The following is a 17,500-nucleotide window of genomic DNA, read 5'->3' as shown; positions in this document are numbered from 1 at the left end:
TCAGTTGTTAAATAGGTGAAAACAATAAATGTAGCCATGTAGCTCCATAGGACCCCATGTATTTTGGACTCGCCCGCGATCGCCATCTACTGTAGGTGAACTCTGGTGAACTGCAGCCAAATTCGGTTTGTATGGGATTAATAGAGAGTGGGGAGGCTCTCCGTAGACGGGCTCTGCTATCAATTAGACAACGCGATATTTTACCTAAACCATGTGATGTAGCGTGTGTATTGAGAAGTAAACAACCGAGATAAAGTGACATTTACTTCAAGACTGTCCTTGCAGGCTGCAGGCGCTACACGGCTCTCCTCAGGAGATCGGCTAGCACGGAAATGCTAAACTAACAGTGACTTTGCTCCAGTCGACTAACTAAATGTAATCTTCACAACAATTGGACTAGCTGCCTGAAACGAAAATAGCTTAAGAAATGAAGGCAAGATCGTATTTGGATTATGACAGCATTTCCAGACTGGATAGATGCTACAGTCTTCAAGGGAGCAGGTAGGCTAAAATGATTTAATATGCTAGCGGCTCGCTAGCTAGTAGCCTAGCGCGAGGCTTATGATAATTAATAGATTTAGGTGTTATTTGACTGGTTAGTTGTTCATATGTTATCCATCTTCCTTACCGTTGTTTGGATACTTGCATTTCAAAGCAAGTTCCACCATGGTTTTTCCTCGGGATTGTGCCATGATGTTTGTGTCAGTTTTACAATATATTTCTAGCAGCTATCGTGTTTGTGGTGTGTGTGATGGAATGTTTTGGATGGGGCTACAAGGCAGACCGCAGTATCTGCGTCAAAGCCAGGTAAACACAGGCAGAACGTAGTATCTACACTGCGGTTAGCCTCGGTATTAGGTTGGATTTCGTAACTCAATTTTGACCAAATATGTAGTTACTGCACTTTGCCTTTGTAGGGTAGCCTAGAAATCTAGACGCGCCCCTAGCGGCAGCAAATTACATTTGCTGCCAGGGCTAGTCTAGCAACTCTCCGTTGGCTTGTGAGCTCCAGAAATCGAAACTTAATCAGGACATTGAAATCGTGTATGGAGTCGTTTGGTGGGCTTAACATAATGATTGATGGCAGAGTTGCAACGGTTTGGCTTGAATTCCCTGCTACTTGAAAACAAATATCCTATTGCGTCCTATTGCGTGCAGAGGGAATTTGAAAGACAACTGATTATCCCGCCCCTCGGACTGAGCACTGCGAACGGTGAGTGCCCAGACCCTACATTTTAATGTGGGTCTGGCTCGCCAGGCTATATGTAGGGCAGAATAGTTATGATAATATTGCAATAAGTTCACAACCACAAAGCATTTTCTGAGTCTCACAGTTCAGAAAAGGTCAACAAAAGTGTATATTTCAGCACTCCATGAAATTATGCAGAAGTGGTCAGTGGTGTCGTTCAGCTACTGTAGTTAATCTGAGATAAGCTAGTTATATTGGTCATTGTAATGGCCAGCTATACTTGCTATATCATCCTTTTTCAGGACAGTTTGGGCTACCCATATCTGGGAAAGTGTGATGTGATCATATCTGCATATTTCTTATGTCAGCCTAGATATTTGCGTCTCATGATTTTTTCCCCTTCATATTTTTTGCATTTATGTCACTAGGAAGTATGCCAGTAGAAATGCATATTAATATCTGTGTAGGTGGTATTTTGTTTTGGTCAGATTATTTTTAAATTCTTAAATGTTTGTGGGGGTATCCTGAATGCTTTGGCATGCTTGACATAATTAGGCCCTTGGGCTAAACTATTTGGGGAGCCCTGTGCTAAGGTCTCCCTGTGCTATGTAGCTTGAATGCTCCTCAATATAAGCCACTGGAGGAAAGCAACAGCTACATGAATACATGTAAACATAAATGTGTGTGTGTTCCTAATGTAACTTGACTTGTAAAGTGGAATCAAATAAAGTATATCAAGTGTGTGTGTGTGTGTGTGTGTACTGTATGCACCTGCGGAAGTCGAGCAGGCTCTGAGTCTCCGGTACGTTGCTAGGTAACCAGGTGTGGTAGTGGAACTGGGAGACGGTTCTACTCTCGTTGCTCTGCATGTTCTTCAGGTAAAAGCTCCGCACCAGGAAGTCCTCACACCACACATGTTCTGACACCAGGTTGACCTGAAACACACACACACACACACACACGCACACACACACATCAAGGAGGGGCATGAGGAGGCTTTGTTTTTACGCATCAAAAAATAGTTCCATTTTTAATAGACAGCGTCTTGGTTGCTAGGTAACCAACATTCCAGATCCCTCTCCAATGGGTCTTTGTGGTTTTATGAGTCCCATGAGTAACAGGGGCAAGGAAAAACTCCCTAGAATTGGAAATACATGTAGGAAGAAACCACAAGCAGATCCACGACTCAAAGGCCTGACCCATCTGCCTAGGGTCAGTACAGAACAGTAAGGTCTGTTTACATGATAAATGAATAAGTTAGTCAGGTGTAGAGGTGGGATGGTTACATATCCAGTATGACAATGCATGAATCCTATTTAGTGTCAGAAAGTTCGAATAGTCCAGCGTAGGAAAGTAATTGTCCAGGGGGATTAGGAGTTGTCATAGGGCAAGTAGTGGGTCGCTAGGCTGTGCTGGCCAGGAATCCGGGCAGGGGGACAGCAACAGGCAAGGATAGGGCAGTAGGGATGGGACTTCAGGTGAGATGACAGGGCAGTCGTAGGGATGGGACCTCAGGTGAGATGACAGGGCAGTCGTAGGGATGGGACCTCAGATGAGATGACAGGGCAGTCGTAGGGATGGAACTTCAGGTGAGATGACAGGGCAGTCGTAGGGATGGGACCTCAGGTGAGATGGCAGGGCAGTCGTAGGGATGGGACCTCAGGTGAGATGAGGGCCAAACACAAGGATGGCTGATGACTGGTGATGGTATAGTACAAGTGAGGAAAGGGGGAAGAAAAAGAGATATACGGCTCTATCTTGCACTCCATCGCAATTGACTTTGTATACTCGCGCTTTTGTCTTTCCTATTTTGCAGTCAGCGCATATTGGAATTTTCCCTCCACAGGTACGTGCCTGTAAATTAGGGAATTCGATTGCGCCCACGGGGGTGGTTCAGCGAAAAGACGGGGCGTGTTCCGGCGCAAACGTTGATATTTTGCAGTTTAAGAAAACAATTCCGCCACAGTCTAGGGGCCTGTACTACGAAGGGAGCTTAACCTACCCAGATGTAACCCAGGGTTACTTTGTTAAACCGGGGTTGACAAAACCTGGTTATCTTAAGTGGTGTTAATCGGTACTACGACGCTGATTATGAAGTTGATTTGTTGAGCCGGGGTTAACCTAATTGGAGTTTGTGCGTGTTCACATAAAAGGGGCGGGTTGCAGCGCAAGTCACCACTTTCAATGATGACGCGATCACCTTATTTTACGGATGAGGAATGCACAATTATTATGACAAGTTATGAGGAATTAAAACCCACTCTACGACAAAAATCAAATATGTCGGCAGTGAACAAAGCAAGGCAAGGATGTTGGCAACGTATTGCAGATCGGGTAGCCTAAATGCCTAAAAGTAAAGTTTTATTTCCACATGTTCTTCAAATATGTGTTACAGAGGATTAATAGCTTGCGGAATGTATGAAATGAGTTGAAATAATTAAATTGCCTATTTTGAGTTCATAGAAAGGTCTACAGATGCAACACAATTCAGAAGTGGGCATATAGATAAGTATAAGTATATATACTTTTTTGATCCCGTGAGGGAAATTTGGTCTCTGCATTTAACCCAATCGTGAATTAGTGAAACACAAACAGCACACAGTGAACACACAGTGAGGTGAAGCACACACTAATCCCGGCGCAGTGAGCTGCCTGCTACAATGGCGGCGCTCGGGGAGCAGTGAGGGGTTAGGTGCCTTGCTCAAGGGCACTTCAGCCGCGACCCACTGGTCGGGGCTCGAACCGGCAACCCTCCGGTTACAAGTCCAGAGTGCTAACCAGTGGGCCACGGCTGCCCCAAACAGCCGTGATTACAGTAATAGGATAATTGAATGTTTAAGTAGCCCCCATTGACTGATTTAGTGTATGCCTAACCATTGCCAAACGCACATGGCAGCAGGTGAAAATGAAACACAAACACATTATTCAGAATAGTGGTTTATATAGTCATAACTTGCATTAAAGGAGAATTCCGGTGTGATATTGACCTAAAGTGTATTGAAACATGATACCGAGTGTGAACGTATGTCTCATAGCCCATCTCGACTTGTCCCCTGCACTCCAAAATCTGAAAATAATTCAGTGGAAATGCATGGATTCCAGTTTCTTCCAGTAGCAGCAACTGGAATCCATGCATTTCCACTGAATTATTTTTGGAATCTGATCCCTTATCATACCTGTTCATTCTTACTCGTTGCTCGACTTATCGTGACTAAATTCAAGATGGCTGCAAACGCTAAACTTCGTGAAGATACTGTCTGTATAAATCGTCTTGTAAGTAAACTACCAGTGCTTTTTCAAAGTTCTCAATGTCTCGTTTTAAATGTCAGGGCCCTCGGAAGTCTACCAATGAAGTGTGGAGATACATTGAGCCTCGTAAATGGGTGTAAAACAGTGATTTATTTGCATGGCTAGCCCGATGCCGAAGCACCACTATTGAAAAAGATGTTGGTAGCATCGGCTAACTAGCGCCAGATTTTGGAGTGCAGGGGACAAGCCGAGATGGGCTATGAGACATACGTTCACACTCGGTATCATGTTTCGATACACTTTAGGTCAATATCACACCGGAATTCTCCTTTAATATTTCTTAATTATGAAAACATGTAGGCCTAGTATGCTTATCGCCTTCACTTGGCCTCTGTTTTACAGCTAACAAGAAAAAGGTGTCTTTGGACACTACTGTAAGGCACGGTCATACAGTATTCTTGCTCAGATGTTCAGCATCACCGATTAGATGGAATACATGAATGTCCACGTAAAGGCATTTCTATGACGGGTGACATTAGAGACTTCTGCCTAGATCATCTGACAAAGATAACGAATTCCCTCGGCTGACAATCTATATCTTCATATATATATATATATATATATATATATATATATATGGCGGTCTCTAAAACCCCTCGAAGAGAGCACCTCACGATTTGCGCTCCAATGTCGTATGGATCATCCAGGTACGCCGACATTGTCTCGAATTGTTAGTGGAGGGGTGGTACTTATAAAGGGTGTGGTTAACGGAAACCTCGGGTTAACCAAGAACATAATTTGAGATGCAGCGTAAATTGCCATGGCAGCATACCTAGGTTAAAACATATCCACCTTTCGTAGTACGGGTTAATCGGGAAGTTATGCCACACGTGATCAAGTTACTCTCGAAGTTACCCAGATAAGCCAGTAACCCCTCTTCGTAGTACAGGCCCCAGGAACTCCTTGGTCTAAAGTCTGTGGCACAAATGCAGATGCTATTTTAAGGGCGCATGCATGATCCCAGGCCTGCATTAATGAATCCGTTGCACACCAAAACATTCCTTGCCTTGATAATATTTGATAATATTTGTCCATTTCCCGGTTTTGTTCTTGCATTGGTGACCTAAACATTTAGTAGCCTATATACTGTAGTACAACATCTACATGCAATATCTTTACAACAACAACGCCTAATTACGACCTATTAATTTGGAAAACTTTATGCAACCCTATACAGCCTAAAGTTACCTTTAGTTTTGTTCCAATTTACCGTTGTGTATTAAACATCGCGTGCGCATCAACCTAAGCATTATTCCAGCTGCGCTAAGGTTTTAAGCATCATAATTTTGCCTACCTTGTTGTAGCCCATCTGAAATAACTCCAAGCTTTGCTATGTTCCCTCCATCCTTTCGTTATTTTCAAAAAACATTTTATATCCATGATGGCCTTGAAGTCTTGAGTTAGTGAATTAGCTTAATCAGCTTTTTATGTGCTGTTATCCAGCAACCACAGATAGTACAAGAAAGCAGCAAGTAGCCTTGGCTACAATTTCTGTAGTTGCTGCATCCATTTATTGTTATTCTCTCTCCTGCTCAAACAAATGTTGTGCGTGCATTAAGTTGATGATAACATGTTTACAAACTCTATTTTACAGAAAATATTGTAAATAGCCTACTGTCATGCAGTTAATGGGATACTGTGCAGAGTTGAAAGTTAGGTCAACTTGGAAACTGTTGAGTTGCCTGATGGTAAGGAGCCATGCTTGGCCGCCTGTGCTGCGCAACGCATACTTCGCTCCTCTCTCTACAACGTAGTTCCCATTTCTGTAAACCATACATAATTTCAAAGAAAAATATTATCACTATTAAGATGTGAAAAAATAGGCATAAATGTAGCGTACACATTTTCACGAATCACGGATGTGTTGATGACATAAATTAGGAAATATTAGAGGACTTAAGGAGACGTGATGTTGAACTGCATGCCGATGCCATTTAACCCAAATGCCCCAGCGGCAGCACGGGAGAGAAGCGATTAAATGACAGAAGATATGCATTGTCTATAGAGAGGTAATGTTACAGATTACATTGTACATAGCAAAAATATCACCATGCATTCATAACCTCGTGATTCAGTGAGAGTGATCCATCGGAAAGTATGTCTTTGTGACAATTCTGTATTACATTTTGTCAAGAGGAAAAATCAATAGCTAACTGTTCCCAACTGAACAGTGATTATAGCGCTGTGAACGCTCCTGGCTGCACCTGGCAAATACGCCACCATAATAGCAATCAGATATGGAACAAGCGTGCCTGTTGTTAAAGGGAATGTGAGATGACGCTCTGATTGGTTTATTGCATGTTACGCCCAAACCACACCCATGATTAATGTAGCTACTTCAGACCACCCCATTTTAGATTTGCGTCAGGCGCAACAGTCAATTATCCCGTCGGTAAAATAGCGCCCAAGATCTGTCCAACAATCCAAACAGTCATGCTAATAAAGCTCCTTTGAATTTGAAATTCGAGTGGATATTCCAACTCATGGAATGTCTCTGCCAGAGCCTTATAGATAGGGCTAGATATATATTGGAATATATATAGAGGCTTATAGATAGGGCTCTGGTCTCTGCCAATTAGAAACAAATAAATAGTTCCATAGAACCCACTTGTTGTATAATTCTCTTTAAAAGGCTAGGGATGATTATCCTCCTTTTCCTCAATAGACAGGCCTCGGACCAGTGGGAGTGGGTTGTGTGTGTGTGTGCGTATACCTCATAGATGTGATCGAGGATTTGTGTGTGTGTGCCTCATAGATGTGATAGAGGTTGTCTGTGTATGTGTGTGTGTGTGTACCTTATAGATGTAATAGAGGTTGTCTGTGTATGTGTATGTATGTGTGTGTGTGTGTGTGTGTGTGTGTGTGCCTCATAGATGTGATAGAGGTTGTGTGTGTGTGTGTGTGTGTGTGTGTGTGTGTGTGTGTCTACCTCATAGATGTGATAGAGGTTATCTGTGTATGTGTGTGTGTGTGTGTTTACCTCATAGATGTGATACAGGTTATCTGTGTGTGAGTGTGTGTGTATGTGTGTGTGTGTGTGTTTACCTCATAGATGTGATAGAGGTTGGATCCTTCATCAGGCCAGTAGTGGTAGCACTGTTTTACTCCACCTTCAGTTAGCGGCGTCAACATCACGATTACTACTGCACCACTCTCCCACACCATCTACAAGAGACACACACACACACACACACACACACACACACACACTCATACTTCAGTGAGGAGCAACACACAAATACACACATATACACACATGTAACAGAGGTCGTAATTCGTCCACCGCTCACAGCCCTCGAACCCGCCACCTCCACACACACCGGCATGGGAGTCGAACGCTCACAGCCCTAAAAGCCCAGGCTTCCAACTCAGCGGTTAGAAGGGTTCTTTAAGCAATGGTTCAGAGTAATTTCACCCTAGGGTCCTTTGCACCATGACCCTGAGCCAAACACCCTCCCAGAACCTTTTTTCCCTTGGTCGAACCCTGGTCGAGTAGCGCGTCGACGTTTCTTCCGTGATTTGGGAAAAGCCCGTAAAAGTCCTGGCAGGAAGCATGCATAAGGATGTAGATCCAGGAATGCACTAATATTTTGTTCGTAGTCCAGTTTGCAACAATTATTAGTTAACACTAAGTTGTAAACACTTCGGAAAAAAATATTAAAAAGTGGATAAACCAAAAAACGTTGATGTAATCGCTTCCTGCCAGGACTTTTACAGGCTTTTCCCAAATCACGGAAGAAACGTTGACGCAGCGGTATAGTAGCAGATGCAGAGGCAAGTGTTATTTAAATAAACTCCTGGTGCACTTACAAACTTTCTAATGCCTCGTTATTGGACTAAAGGTCATAGTTGTACTACTGTAGAAGTTTGGTACCATTCAGGGCATTATTAGTGGGGTAATTTACGAGATAAAAGTTGGTTCCATCACGACTGCAGAACGTCATTCGTTTCTGACAGCGCTACTCAACCAGGGTTCGACCAAGGAAAAAAAGGTTCTGGGAGGGTGTTTGGCTTGGGGTCATGGTGCAAAGGACCCTAGGGTGAAATTACTCCGAACCAGGGTTAGGGGTGTGATGATTTACACAGGCTACTAGCATGCTAGCTCAGTTCACCTCCGTTACACACACACACAAACATTTCACTTTCAGTCAAGGGGGTCACACACACACACACACACACACTAAGACCATTAGGAACAAACCTGCCAGAAGTCAGCCACTGTGGATGGCAGAGGCCCCTGAGTAGCGATATATGCAGGATACCGCGGATCATGGTCCATCTGAGAGAGAGAGGGAGAGAGAGAGAGAGGGAGAGAGAGGGAGAGAGAGAGGGAGAGAGAGGCAGAGAGAGATGGAGGGAGGGAGAGAGAGAGGGAGAGAGATGGTGGGAGAGAGAGAGAGGGATGGAGGGAGAGAGAGAGGGAGGGAGAGGGAGGGAGAGAGAGAGATGGAGGGAGAGAGAGGGAGAAAGGGATTAAGGGAGAGAGAGGGAGGGAGGAGGAGGGAGTGCAACAATTTAAGCAGTTTCATAATGTGACCTTTGTTTATGTTTCCTTGTGTGTATGTATGTTTGTGTGAGTGTGTGTGTATGTATGTGTGTGTGAGTGTGTGTGTGAAAGAGAGACAGCAAAACCTTACTATTGGGCTGGCATTGATATAGTCTGATGTTCCTTGGCTATTTTCCAAACGCAGAGTAATCCTAGAGTGATCATCTGAAAGCACACACAAACACACACCTTGTAAGACTGTGCAGGTAAAGTTGACACCTAGTATGGACAGGTGATATCAGAAGGAGATCCTAAGCTAAACTAAGCTTAGCTAAAATAAGCTAAGCTAGGTTAAACTATGATAAGTAAAATACAGGTAAGCTAAGCTAGGCTAAACTGTGATAAGTAAAATATAGGTAAGCTAAGCTAGGCTAAACTGTGATAAGTAAAATATAGGTAAGCTAAGCTAGGCTAAACTGTGATAAGTAAAGTATAGGTAAGCTAAGCTAGGCTAAACTATGATAAGTAAAGTATAAGTAAGTAAGGATTGGGATAAATGCAGAGACCAAATTTCCCTCACGGGATCAAAAGAGTAGACATGGATTTCTATGCAACGTCACGGAAACATGCGTGCACAACTAAGGGGCAGAAAGCAGCATAGAACAGCATAGAGCGTGCTCTTCATGAAAAAAATAAAATGAGTTTTTGTGCTGAAAACTGCACCAATTCAAAATCACAATGATTAGAGAATGTCCATATATGTTCAATATTCCTAACTGAATGCATGCCTTCGCCAAAAAAGACAAAATACAATGTTATATTAATTATGCAAATGAACGGCAAACTCTGAATTATAGTCTCAAATGAGATGTTATTATCATTGAGACAACAGGGATATACAAAAAAATTCCGATTGTAGCTTACAGCAGCCGACTATTTAGGTTTATAGCGTTGTGGACGGCCCCCAAGCGTCTTCTGCCCCACGGCTGCGCACGCATCTAGTTTTGTTGGTAAATGGGAAACCCGTCTATATATACATACATACTATACTATACTATACTATATAAGTAAGCTAAGAGAACTTAAATAGAACTAAATGTTAAACAAATATAAAGTTTAACTTCAAATGCAATTCCGAGGAATGACCAGTGCATGAAAATGCAAAATTGCTATGTAAAATATCATGTAGTTAAAACAGATAATGCAAGCATAGATGTATAAGGTTGCTATGGTTGTTGCTAGGTTGGTTGCTAGGTAGGTGGTGGTTTAATATAGTTGGATGGAGGCATAGTTGATGATAACTGACAGTTGGAATGGCTGAACAGTTAAATAGTTACATTATTTAAAAGTGAATTATTGTAGTGAGGACTTCTATTTTGAAACAGCGGTGGGCAGAGAAAATAGTTGGCAGGAGTCATAGTTGTTTACAATTGTCAGTTGGAATGGCTGAACAGTTAAATAGTTGGATAGTTTAAATAGTTAAACTAGAAAATGTAATTCCGAGGAATTACCAGTGCATGAAAATGCAAAACATATGATATGAAATATAGTGTTAAAACAGATAATGTAGACATAGTTACAATGATTTTGCTTAGGTAGACATGGTTGTTACAATGCTAAATTAAGCTGTTTCTATGATGGTTGCTTTGGAAACTGACATAGATGCTTTATTTCAATGGTTGCTGTGTTAGTTGCTTGGTAGGTGGTAGTTTAATATAGTTGGCTGGAGGCATAGTTGATAACAGAGCGCAATGAGTCCCCCTGCCTGCTAGGTGGCGGTAGCGTGTGCATGTCTTACATGCCCCTACACGTGTATTCCTCTTGGTGTGTGTGTGTGTGTGTGTGTGTGTGTGTGTGTGTGTGTGTGTGTGTGTGTGTGTGTGTGTGTGTCCTGCATGCCTGGTAGGTGGCTGTAGCGTCTGAGGCGGTATGTGTGTGAGTGTGTGTGTGTGTGCGTTTATGTGTGTGTGTGCATATGTGAGTGTGTGCGTGTGTGTGTGTGTGTGTGTGTGTATGTGTGTGTGTATGTGTGTGTGTGTGTGCATATGTGAGTGTCCGAAATCATCTCTCCAAACCCCGTTCAGGCATTCGCTGACAATGTGCAAATGTCGTCACGTCAAAAGAACATCATACATAACATGCTACGCAAGACAGACACCTTCCTCGAGTGGTCGGGTCTCGAAGTAAAGGAGTCTAAATGCGCAGTGCTTTACGAGAGGAGGAGTGGTGGAAACAGGTGGTACCGGTCAAAATCTGACCATGACCCACAATTCAAAATGAATGGAAAAATAATAAGAGTATATTCCAGACATGATTCGTACACTTATCTTGGACACAGATTTAACGTTGCTGGCGACTGGGACCAACAAATACAGGACATAATTACTGAATACACCACAAGGTTGCAAAAAATTGACGAATCCCCCTTGCCACTGCTTATGAAAATAGAGTGCATATGTGAGTGTGTGTGTGTGCATATGTGAGTGTGTGTGTGTGTGTGTGTGTGTGTGTGTGTGTCCTACATGCCACTACGCTGCTGCAGCGGTTCCTCTTGGCATTGCCGTCTCGGAGGCCCACTGTGGTGGCGTTAGGCTCCGCCTCGTAGGCGCATAGCCCCGCCCACTCGCGCTCCAGCCGGTCCTTGTTCTTCAAGTGGTCCTCCATATACGACTAAACAACAACAACAACAACAACAACATTACAAACATTTCTGAACTGTTTACTGTTCATTTGAACTGTTGTTGCTTGTTGTTGTTGGACAAAGCGCCATCTAAAAGTGTAAAATGCAAAAACCAGGAGGGCTAAGACCTGATAAAGTAGTGTGTGTGTGTGAGAGAGTGTGTGTGTGTGTGTGATAAAGCAGTGTGATAGATAGATAGATAGATAGATAGATAGATAGATAGATAGATGTATCTATCTTTATTACTTATAAGATACTTTATTGATCCCCAAGGGGACATTCAAGGTCTCAGTAGCATACAGACATCACACACAACATGCACTTACAGCAGAAATGGTAAATATAAGTATAAACATATAACCAACACTGTGGATTTTAAATTAAAAATCCACAGTGTGCTTGAGGGTGATCAAGCATGAGACGCTTGCAGTGACAGGGCCGGGACTGGCCTGTAGTTCTGTGTACATGGTGAAGTGCTCAAGAGAGTGAGTATCATGGTGAAGGTGCAAAAAGTAGTCCAACAGTGTGTGTGTGTGTGTGGGTACCAGTATCATGTGTCCTGTGGAGATGTCCATGTTGGAGTGGGCGGGTTCTTCGCTCCAGGAGGCGGTGCTTGTGCGGGAGGGGCTGGGCATCGGGCCGTCACTCAACTGCGATGACACACTGTTTATGCGAGACTCCGCCCTCTCCACTGGGGGCTTCACTGCCATACGCTGACGACACAACTCCTACACACACACACACACACACACACATACACAGAATAATAAACATACACATATAAAACACACACACAACAAAAAAACACACAGACAAATTTTATGGGCAAGGTTGTTTTTGTTGCCGTTTTTGGAGCCTGGGCTGTCCACAGAGATCGTGTTTTTTTTACCGTGTATTCAGGACACATATAGCTAGTGGTTGGTTAGGTGATGTTTGCAGTAAGTGACATAAAATATTTTAACCTAAAAAACGCGTGGCATCGCTTAGAGCACCTTTAACAAAATTACAACACACACACATAGAGAGAGAGCGCAATGAGTCTGTGTGTGTGTCTTACATGCCCCTACACGCGTATTCCTCTTAGTGTGTGTGTGTGTGTGTGTGCGCTGCATACCTGGTAGCTGGCGGTAGCGTCCGAGGCGGTGTGTGTGTGTGTGTGTGTGTGCGTGCATGCGTGCCTGGTAGGTGGCGGTAGCGTCCGAGGCCGTGTCGGTGCCCAGGGTGGAGAGCTTCTCCTTGAGCTTGTGGTGGGAGCGGTGACGTAGGCAGTACACCACCACCGAAGCCATCAGCACAGCCACGATGCACACCAGAGACACCGCCGTCAGAACCAGGTACTTAGTGGACTCAGACCGACTGTACTTAGTGGGCAGCTGCTTCAGCTTTGTCTTCTACAGAAAGAGAGAGAGAGAGAGAGAGAGAGAGAGAGAGAGAGAGAGAGGGAAGCAGAGAGGAGAGATTCTAGAATTCTACACACAGTAACTACAGGCAGCAAAAAAATGAAACTATCCCCACTAGCCAAACTAGCTCATCACATACAGTAGCCTTCACCATCCCTAGAGATTGGCATGGTGTTATTTCAGTTAGCCAAACTAGCTAATCACACACACACACACACACCTAGAGATTGGCATGGTGTTATTTCAGTTAGCCAAACTAGCTAATCACACACACACACACACACACACCTAAAGTTTGACATGGTGTTTTTCAGTTAGCCTAATAGCTGCTTTGATTTGCATTGAGAGATGATCTTATGGAAAGTACCACATGCATTTAAGTTTCTCAAAACTGAGCTTAAATTGTTCATGAATGTGGTTCTGTTGACCTTTAGTTTTGTTGCTACTGTGCTTGGAGGACAGCTGGTAGGTTTAGGGCACATTTTAATCGTATCATAAAAATGCTGATAATCATAATCGGTTACTATAATCATGACATCATCATATGTTCATACCTTTTCTCTAGTAACCCGAGTGGTCAAAAAGGTTGTGTGTGTGTGTGTGTGTGTGTGTGTGTGTGTGTGTGTATGAGTGTGTGTGTGTGTGTATGTGTGTGTGTGTGTGTGTATGTGTGTATGAGTGTGTGTGTGTGTGTTTGAGTGTGTGTGTGTGTGTGTATGAGTGTGTGTGTGTGTGTGTGTGTGTGTGTGTGTGTGTAGTTACGTCTGTTACTCCAGCCTCCAGGATCTTGACTTTGGCCTCCTTCTCTAGCGCCTCCCTCTGGTGCTCTGCAGGACACACACACCATCAGCAGGACACACACACCATCAGCAGGACACACACACACCATCAGCAGGACACACACACCATCAGCAGGACACACACACACACCATCAGCAGCAGGACACACACACCATCAGCAGGACACACACACACACCGTCAGCAGGACACACACACACACCATTAGCAGCAGGACACACACACCATCAGCAGGACACACACACCATCAGCAGGACACACACACACACCATCAGCAGGACACACACACACACCATCAGCAGGACACACACACCATCAGCAGGACACACACACACACACACCATCAGCAGGACACACACACACACACCATCAGCAGGACACACACACACACCATCAGCAGGACACACACACCATCATATGCGTGTGTGTCAAGTCAAGTCAAGTTAAGTTTATTTATATAGCACATTTCATACACAGAGGTCATTCAATGTCCTTTACATAAACAAAACCAAACAATAATAACAAATAAAAGCATAGAAGGGCAATATAGTCAAAGAATAGTTAAAAGGTAAAGATCATAATAAAAAGAAAGCATAAAACACAAGGTAAAATCATTTAAAAATAAAGAATAATTAGTAAGCAAAAACAAAGGCAAAAGTAGTAAAAAAAGTAATAAAAGACAAAGTAGAATAATTATCAAGGCAGATTCAGAATTTGTAACTCGGCACAGTTAGCAGAAAGCATCTGAGAACAGTTTGGTCTTAAGTCTAGATTTAAAACTGGCTACAGTTGGGGCCTTTTTAATGTCATCCGAAAGTTGGTTCCACAGCTGAGCCGCATAGCAGCTAAAAGCTGCTTCACCATGTTTAGTTCTAACTGTAGGTTTTACTAGCAGGTTTTTCACCTGGGACCTGAGAGGACGAGAAGGTGTGTACTGCTGAAGCATGTCTGACAAGTATTTAGGTCCTGCTCCATTTACAGATTTATAAACAAGCAATAGTGCTTTAAAGTCAATTCTGTGACTTACTGGAAGCCAGTGCAAAGACTTAAGAATTGGAGTAATGTGGTCAGTTCTTTTAGTTTTTGTTAGAGTCCTAGCTGCTGCATTTTATATCACCTGAAGCTGTTTAAAAGTCTTTTTAGGAAGGCCTGTGAACAGTCCATTGCAGTAATCAACCCTGCTGGAGATAAATGCATGAATGAGTTTTTCTAAGTCATGTTTTGACATCAGCCCTCTGAGTTTGGCAATATTTTTGAGGTGGTAAAAAGCTGATTTAGTTATCGCTTTCATGTGGCTGTTGAAATTTAGATCACTGTCAATTAATACACCAAGATTTTTAACAGTATCCTTTGCCTTCAACCCTTTTGTGTCAAGGAGAGTGGCAACCCTGTCTTTCCTCATTTTTACCAAATATAATTACTTCAGTTTTTTCTTTGTTCAGCTGAAGAAAATTTTGAGACATCCAGGTGTTGATTTGTTCTATACACTGACACATAGATTCAAGAGGACCATAGTCGTTTGGTGATAGAGCTAAGTAAATTTGTGTGTCATCTGCATAGCTATGATATGAAATCAAATTATTTTGAATGATTTGTCCAAGTGGGAGCATATAGAGGTTGAATAATAGTGGCCCCAAGATCGACCCCTGGGGAACAGCACAGGTCAAGGACGTTGGTGTTGAGGTACAGTTTCCGATGGCAACAAAGAAGCTCCTTTCTTGTAGATATGATTTTAGCCAGCTGATAACTATGCCTGTAAATCCAACCCAGTGTTCTAGTCTGTGTAGTAAAATATTGTGATCAACAGTGTCAAATGCTGCACTAAGGTCCAGTAGCACTAGGACTGATGTTTTACCTGAATCTGTGTTGAGGCGTATGTCATTGGAAACTTTAATGAGAGCTGTTTCAGTGCTGTGATTTGCCCGAAAACCAGACTGAAAGTAATCAAAATACCCATTTGATGTTAGGAAGGTGGTTCATTGATTAAAGACTACTTTTTCAATAATTTTGCCAATAAAAGGTAGATTGGATATGGGCCTGTAATTGTTTAGCATGGAGGCATCCAGGTTATTCTTCTTGAGAAGTGGCTTTACAACAGCTGTTTTCAGTGACTTAGGAAAAGTGCCAGACAGCAGTGATACATTTACAATTTGAAGGACATCCGCCGCTATGAGGTGAAAAACAGTTTTGAAGAAATTGGTAGGCAGAGTGTCTAAGACACATGTGGAAGAGCTGAGATTCTGTACCGTTTTTTCAAGTGTTTCGTAGTCTATCAAGCTGAACTCTGACATCAAGTTTAGTTTCCCTCTGTTTGTTGCTGGAAGTTCAGGTTGTTGAATTTGTAATTGAGCAGATATGTTGAGTCTGATTTTGTCAATTTTACCTTTAAAAAAAGATGAAAACTCATTGCATTTATTAGTTGAGAGAAGTTCAGGCGCTAATTGTGAGGGGGGATTTGTTAACTTATCAACAGTTGAAAATAGAATACGAGTGTTATTTGAACTTCTATTGATAATGTTAGAAAAGAAAGACTGTCTTGCTTTGCATATTTATAGAGTTATATGTGCGGAGCATCTCTTTATGGATTTCATAGTGGATCTGAAGTTTGAATTTACGCCATTTTCTTTCAGTCTTCCTACACTCTCTTTTTAGAAGTTTAACTGCTGGATTTTGCCTCCATGGTGCTTTCTGTTTGTCCTTAACTTTCTTGAATTGTAATGGAGCAATGTCATCCATAATGTTTGCCATTTTTGCATTAAAGTGATCAAATAAGTCTTCTACAGAGTCTGACAGTTGACTTGACTTTAGTGAAAGTGCTTGCTCAAAGAGAGCACTTGTCTGATCATTTATGATTCTCCTTTTTACCATCATAGCTGTGTTTTGAGTGTGTGGGGACATAGACACATCAAAGAACACGCAGAAATGATCAGATAAGGCCAGGTCTTTAACAGCTGTAGAGACATCGAGACCCTTTGTGATAACAAGGTCGAGGGTATGGCCGAGAGAGTGTGTTGGCCCCTGTACATGCTGTGTTAGGGAGAAAGTATCGATTAGTGCAATGAATTCCTTGGCATAATTGTTTTCAGGATTATCCACATGCAAGTTTAGATCCCCTGATATAATAAGACAGTCAAACTCTATGCAAACAACTGATAGCAGGTCACCTAGCTCTTCAAGAAAAACTTAAGCTGAATGTTTTGGAGGCCTGTAAATTGTCAGTAATAAAATCTGAGGAGAAGACTTAATGCATGCACACAGATATTCAAATGAAGTAAAGTCACCGAATGACGACTGATTGCACTGAAAAGACGTCTTGAAAATTGTGGCTATCCCCCCACCTCTTTTATTTGCTCTGGTAGCACTCAAGAAACTGAAGTTTGGGGGAGCTGATTCGATGAGAGTAGCAGCACTGTTTGCTTGATCTAACCATGTCTCAGTTAAAAGTAAAAAATCAAGGTTGTGTGTGCAAATTAGATCATAAATTAAGAATGATTTGTTTGAAAGAGGTCTGATATTTAGGAGTGCTAGTTTTGCTGTAAGTGTTGGGGAAATATGATCCATGGGGGAAATCTGAGGTTGATGTGGTACGGGTAGGAGATTGGACAGGTTTACCTATAAGCTCGATGCATTTGTGTTC

At 42.6% G+C, this 17,500-nt stretch overlaps 1 protein-coding gene across 1 annotated transcript in view; it reads right to left on the bottom strand.

Moving 5' to 3' along the window:
• LOC121692773 (receptor-type tyrosine-protein phosphatase N2-like) overlaps nucleotides 1-17,500 on the bottom strand; it is a 47,561-nt gene that overhangs the window by 6,359 nt on the left and 23,702 nt on the right. Inside the window, exons 14-21 of the mRNA XM_042071649.1 lie at nucleotides 13,827-13,891; nucleotides 12,843-13,055; nucleotides 12,210-12,392; nucleotides 11,507-11,654; nucleotides 9,136-9,209; nucleotides 8,700-8,777; nucleotides 7,544-7,663; nucleotides 1,961-2,124 (exon numbers count right to left, since the gene is read on the bottom strand). Of these exons, the coding sequence (XP_041927583.1) occupies nucleotides 1,961-2,124; nucleotides 7,544-7,663; nucleotides 8,700-8,777; nucleotides 9,136-9,209; nucleotides 11,507-11,654; nucleotides 12,210-12,392; nucleotides 12,843-13,055; nucleotides 13,827-13,891 (1,045 nt within the window). The remainder of the gene's footprint in view (nucleotides 1-1,960; nucleotides 2,125-7,543; nucleotides 7,664-8,699; nucleotides 8,778-9,135; nucleotides 9,210-11,506; nucleotides 11,655-12,209; nucleotides 12,393-12,842; nucleotides 13,056-13,826; nucleotides 13,892-17,500) is intronic.

This window comes from Alosa sapidissima, chromosome 19, assembly GCF_018492685.1.
Source record: "Alosa sapidissima isolate fAloSap1 chromosome 19, fAloSap1.pri, whole genome shotgun sequence".
NCBI lineage: Eukaryota > Metazoa > Chordata > Actinopteri > Clupeiformes > Clupeidae > Alosa > Alosa sapidissima.
The sequence above is the reverse complement of the archived record's forward strand: the minus strand, read 5'-3'. Positions and strand labels throughout refer to the sequence as shown.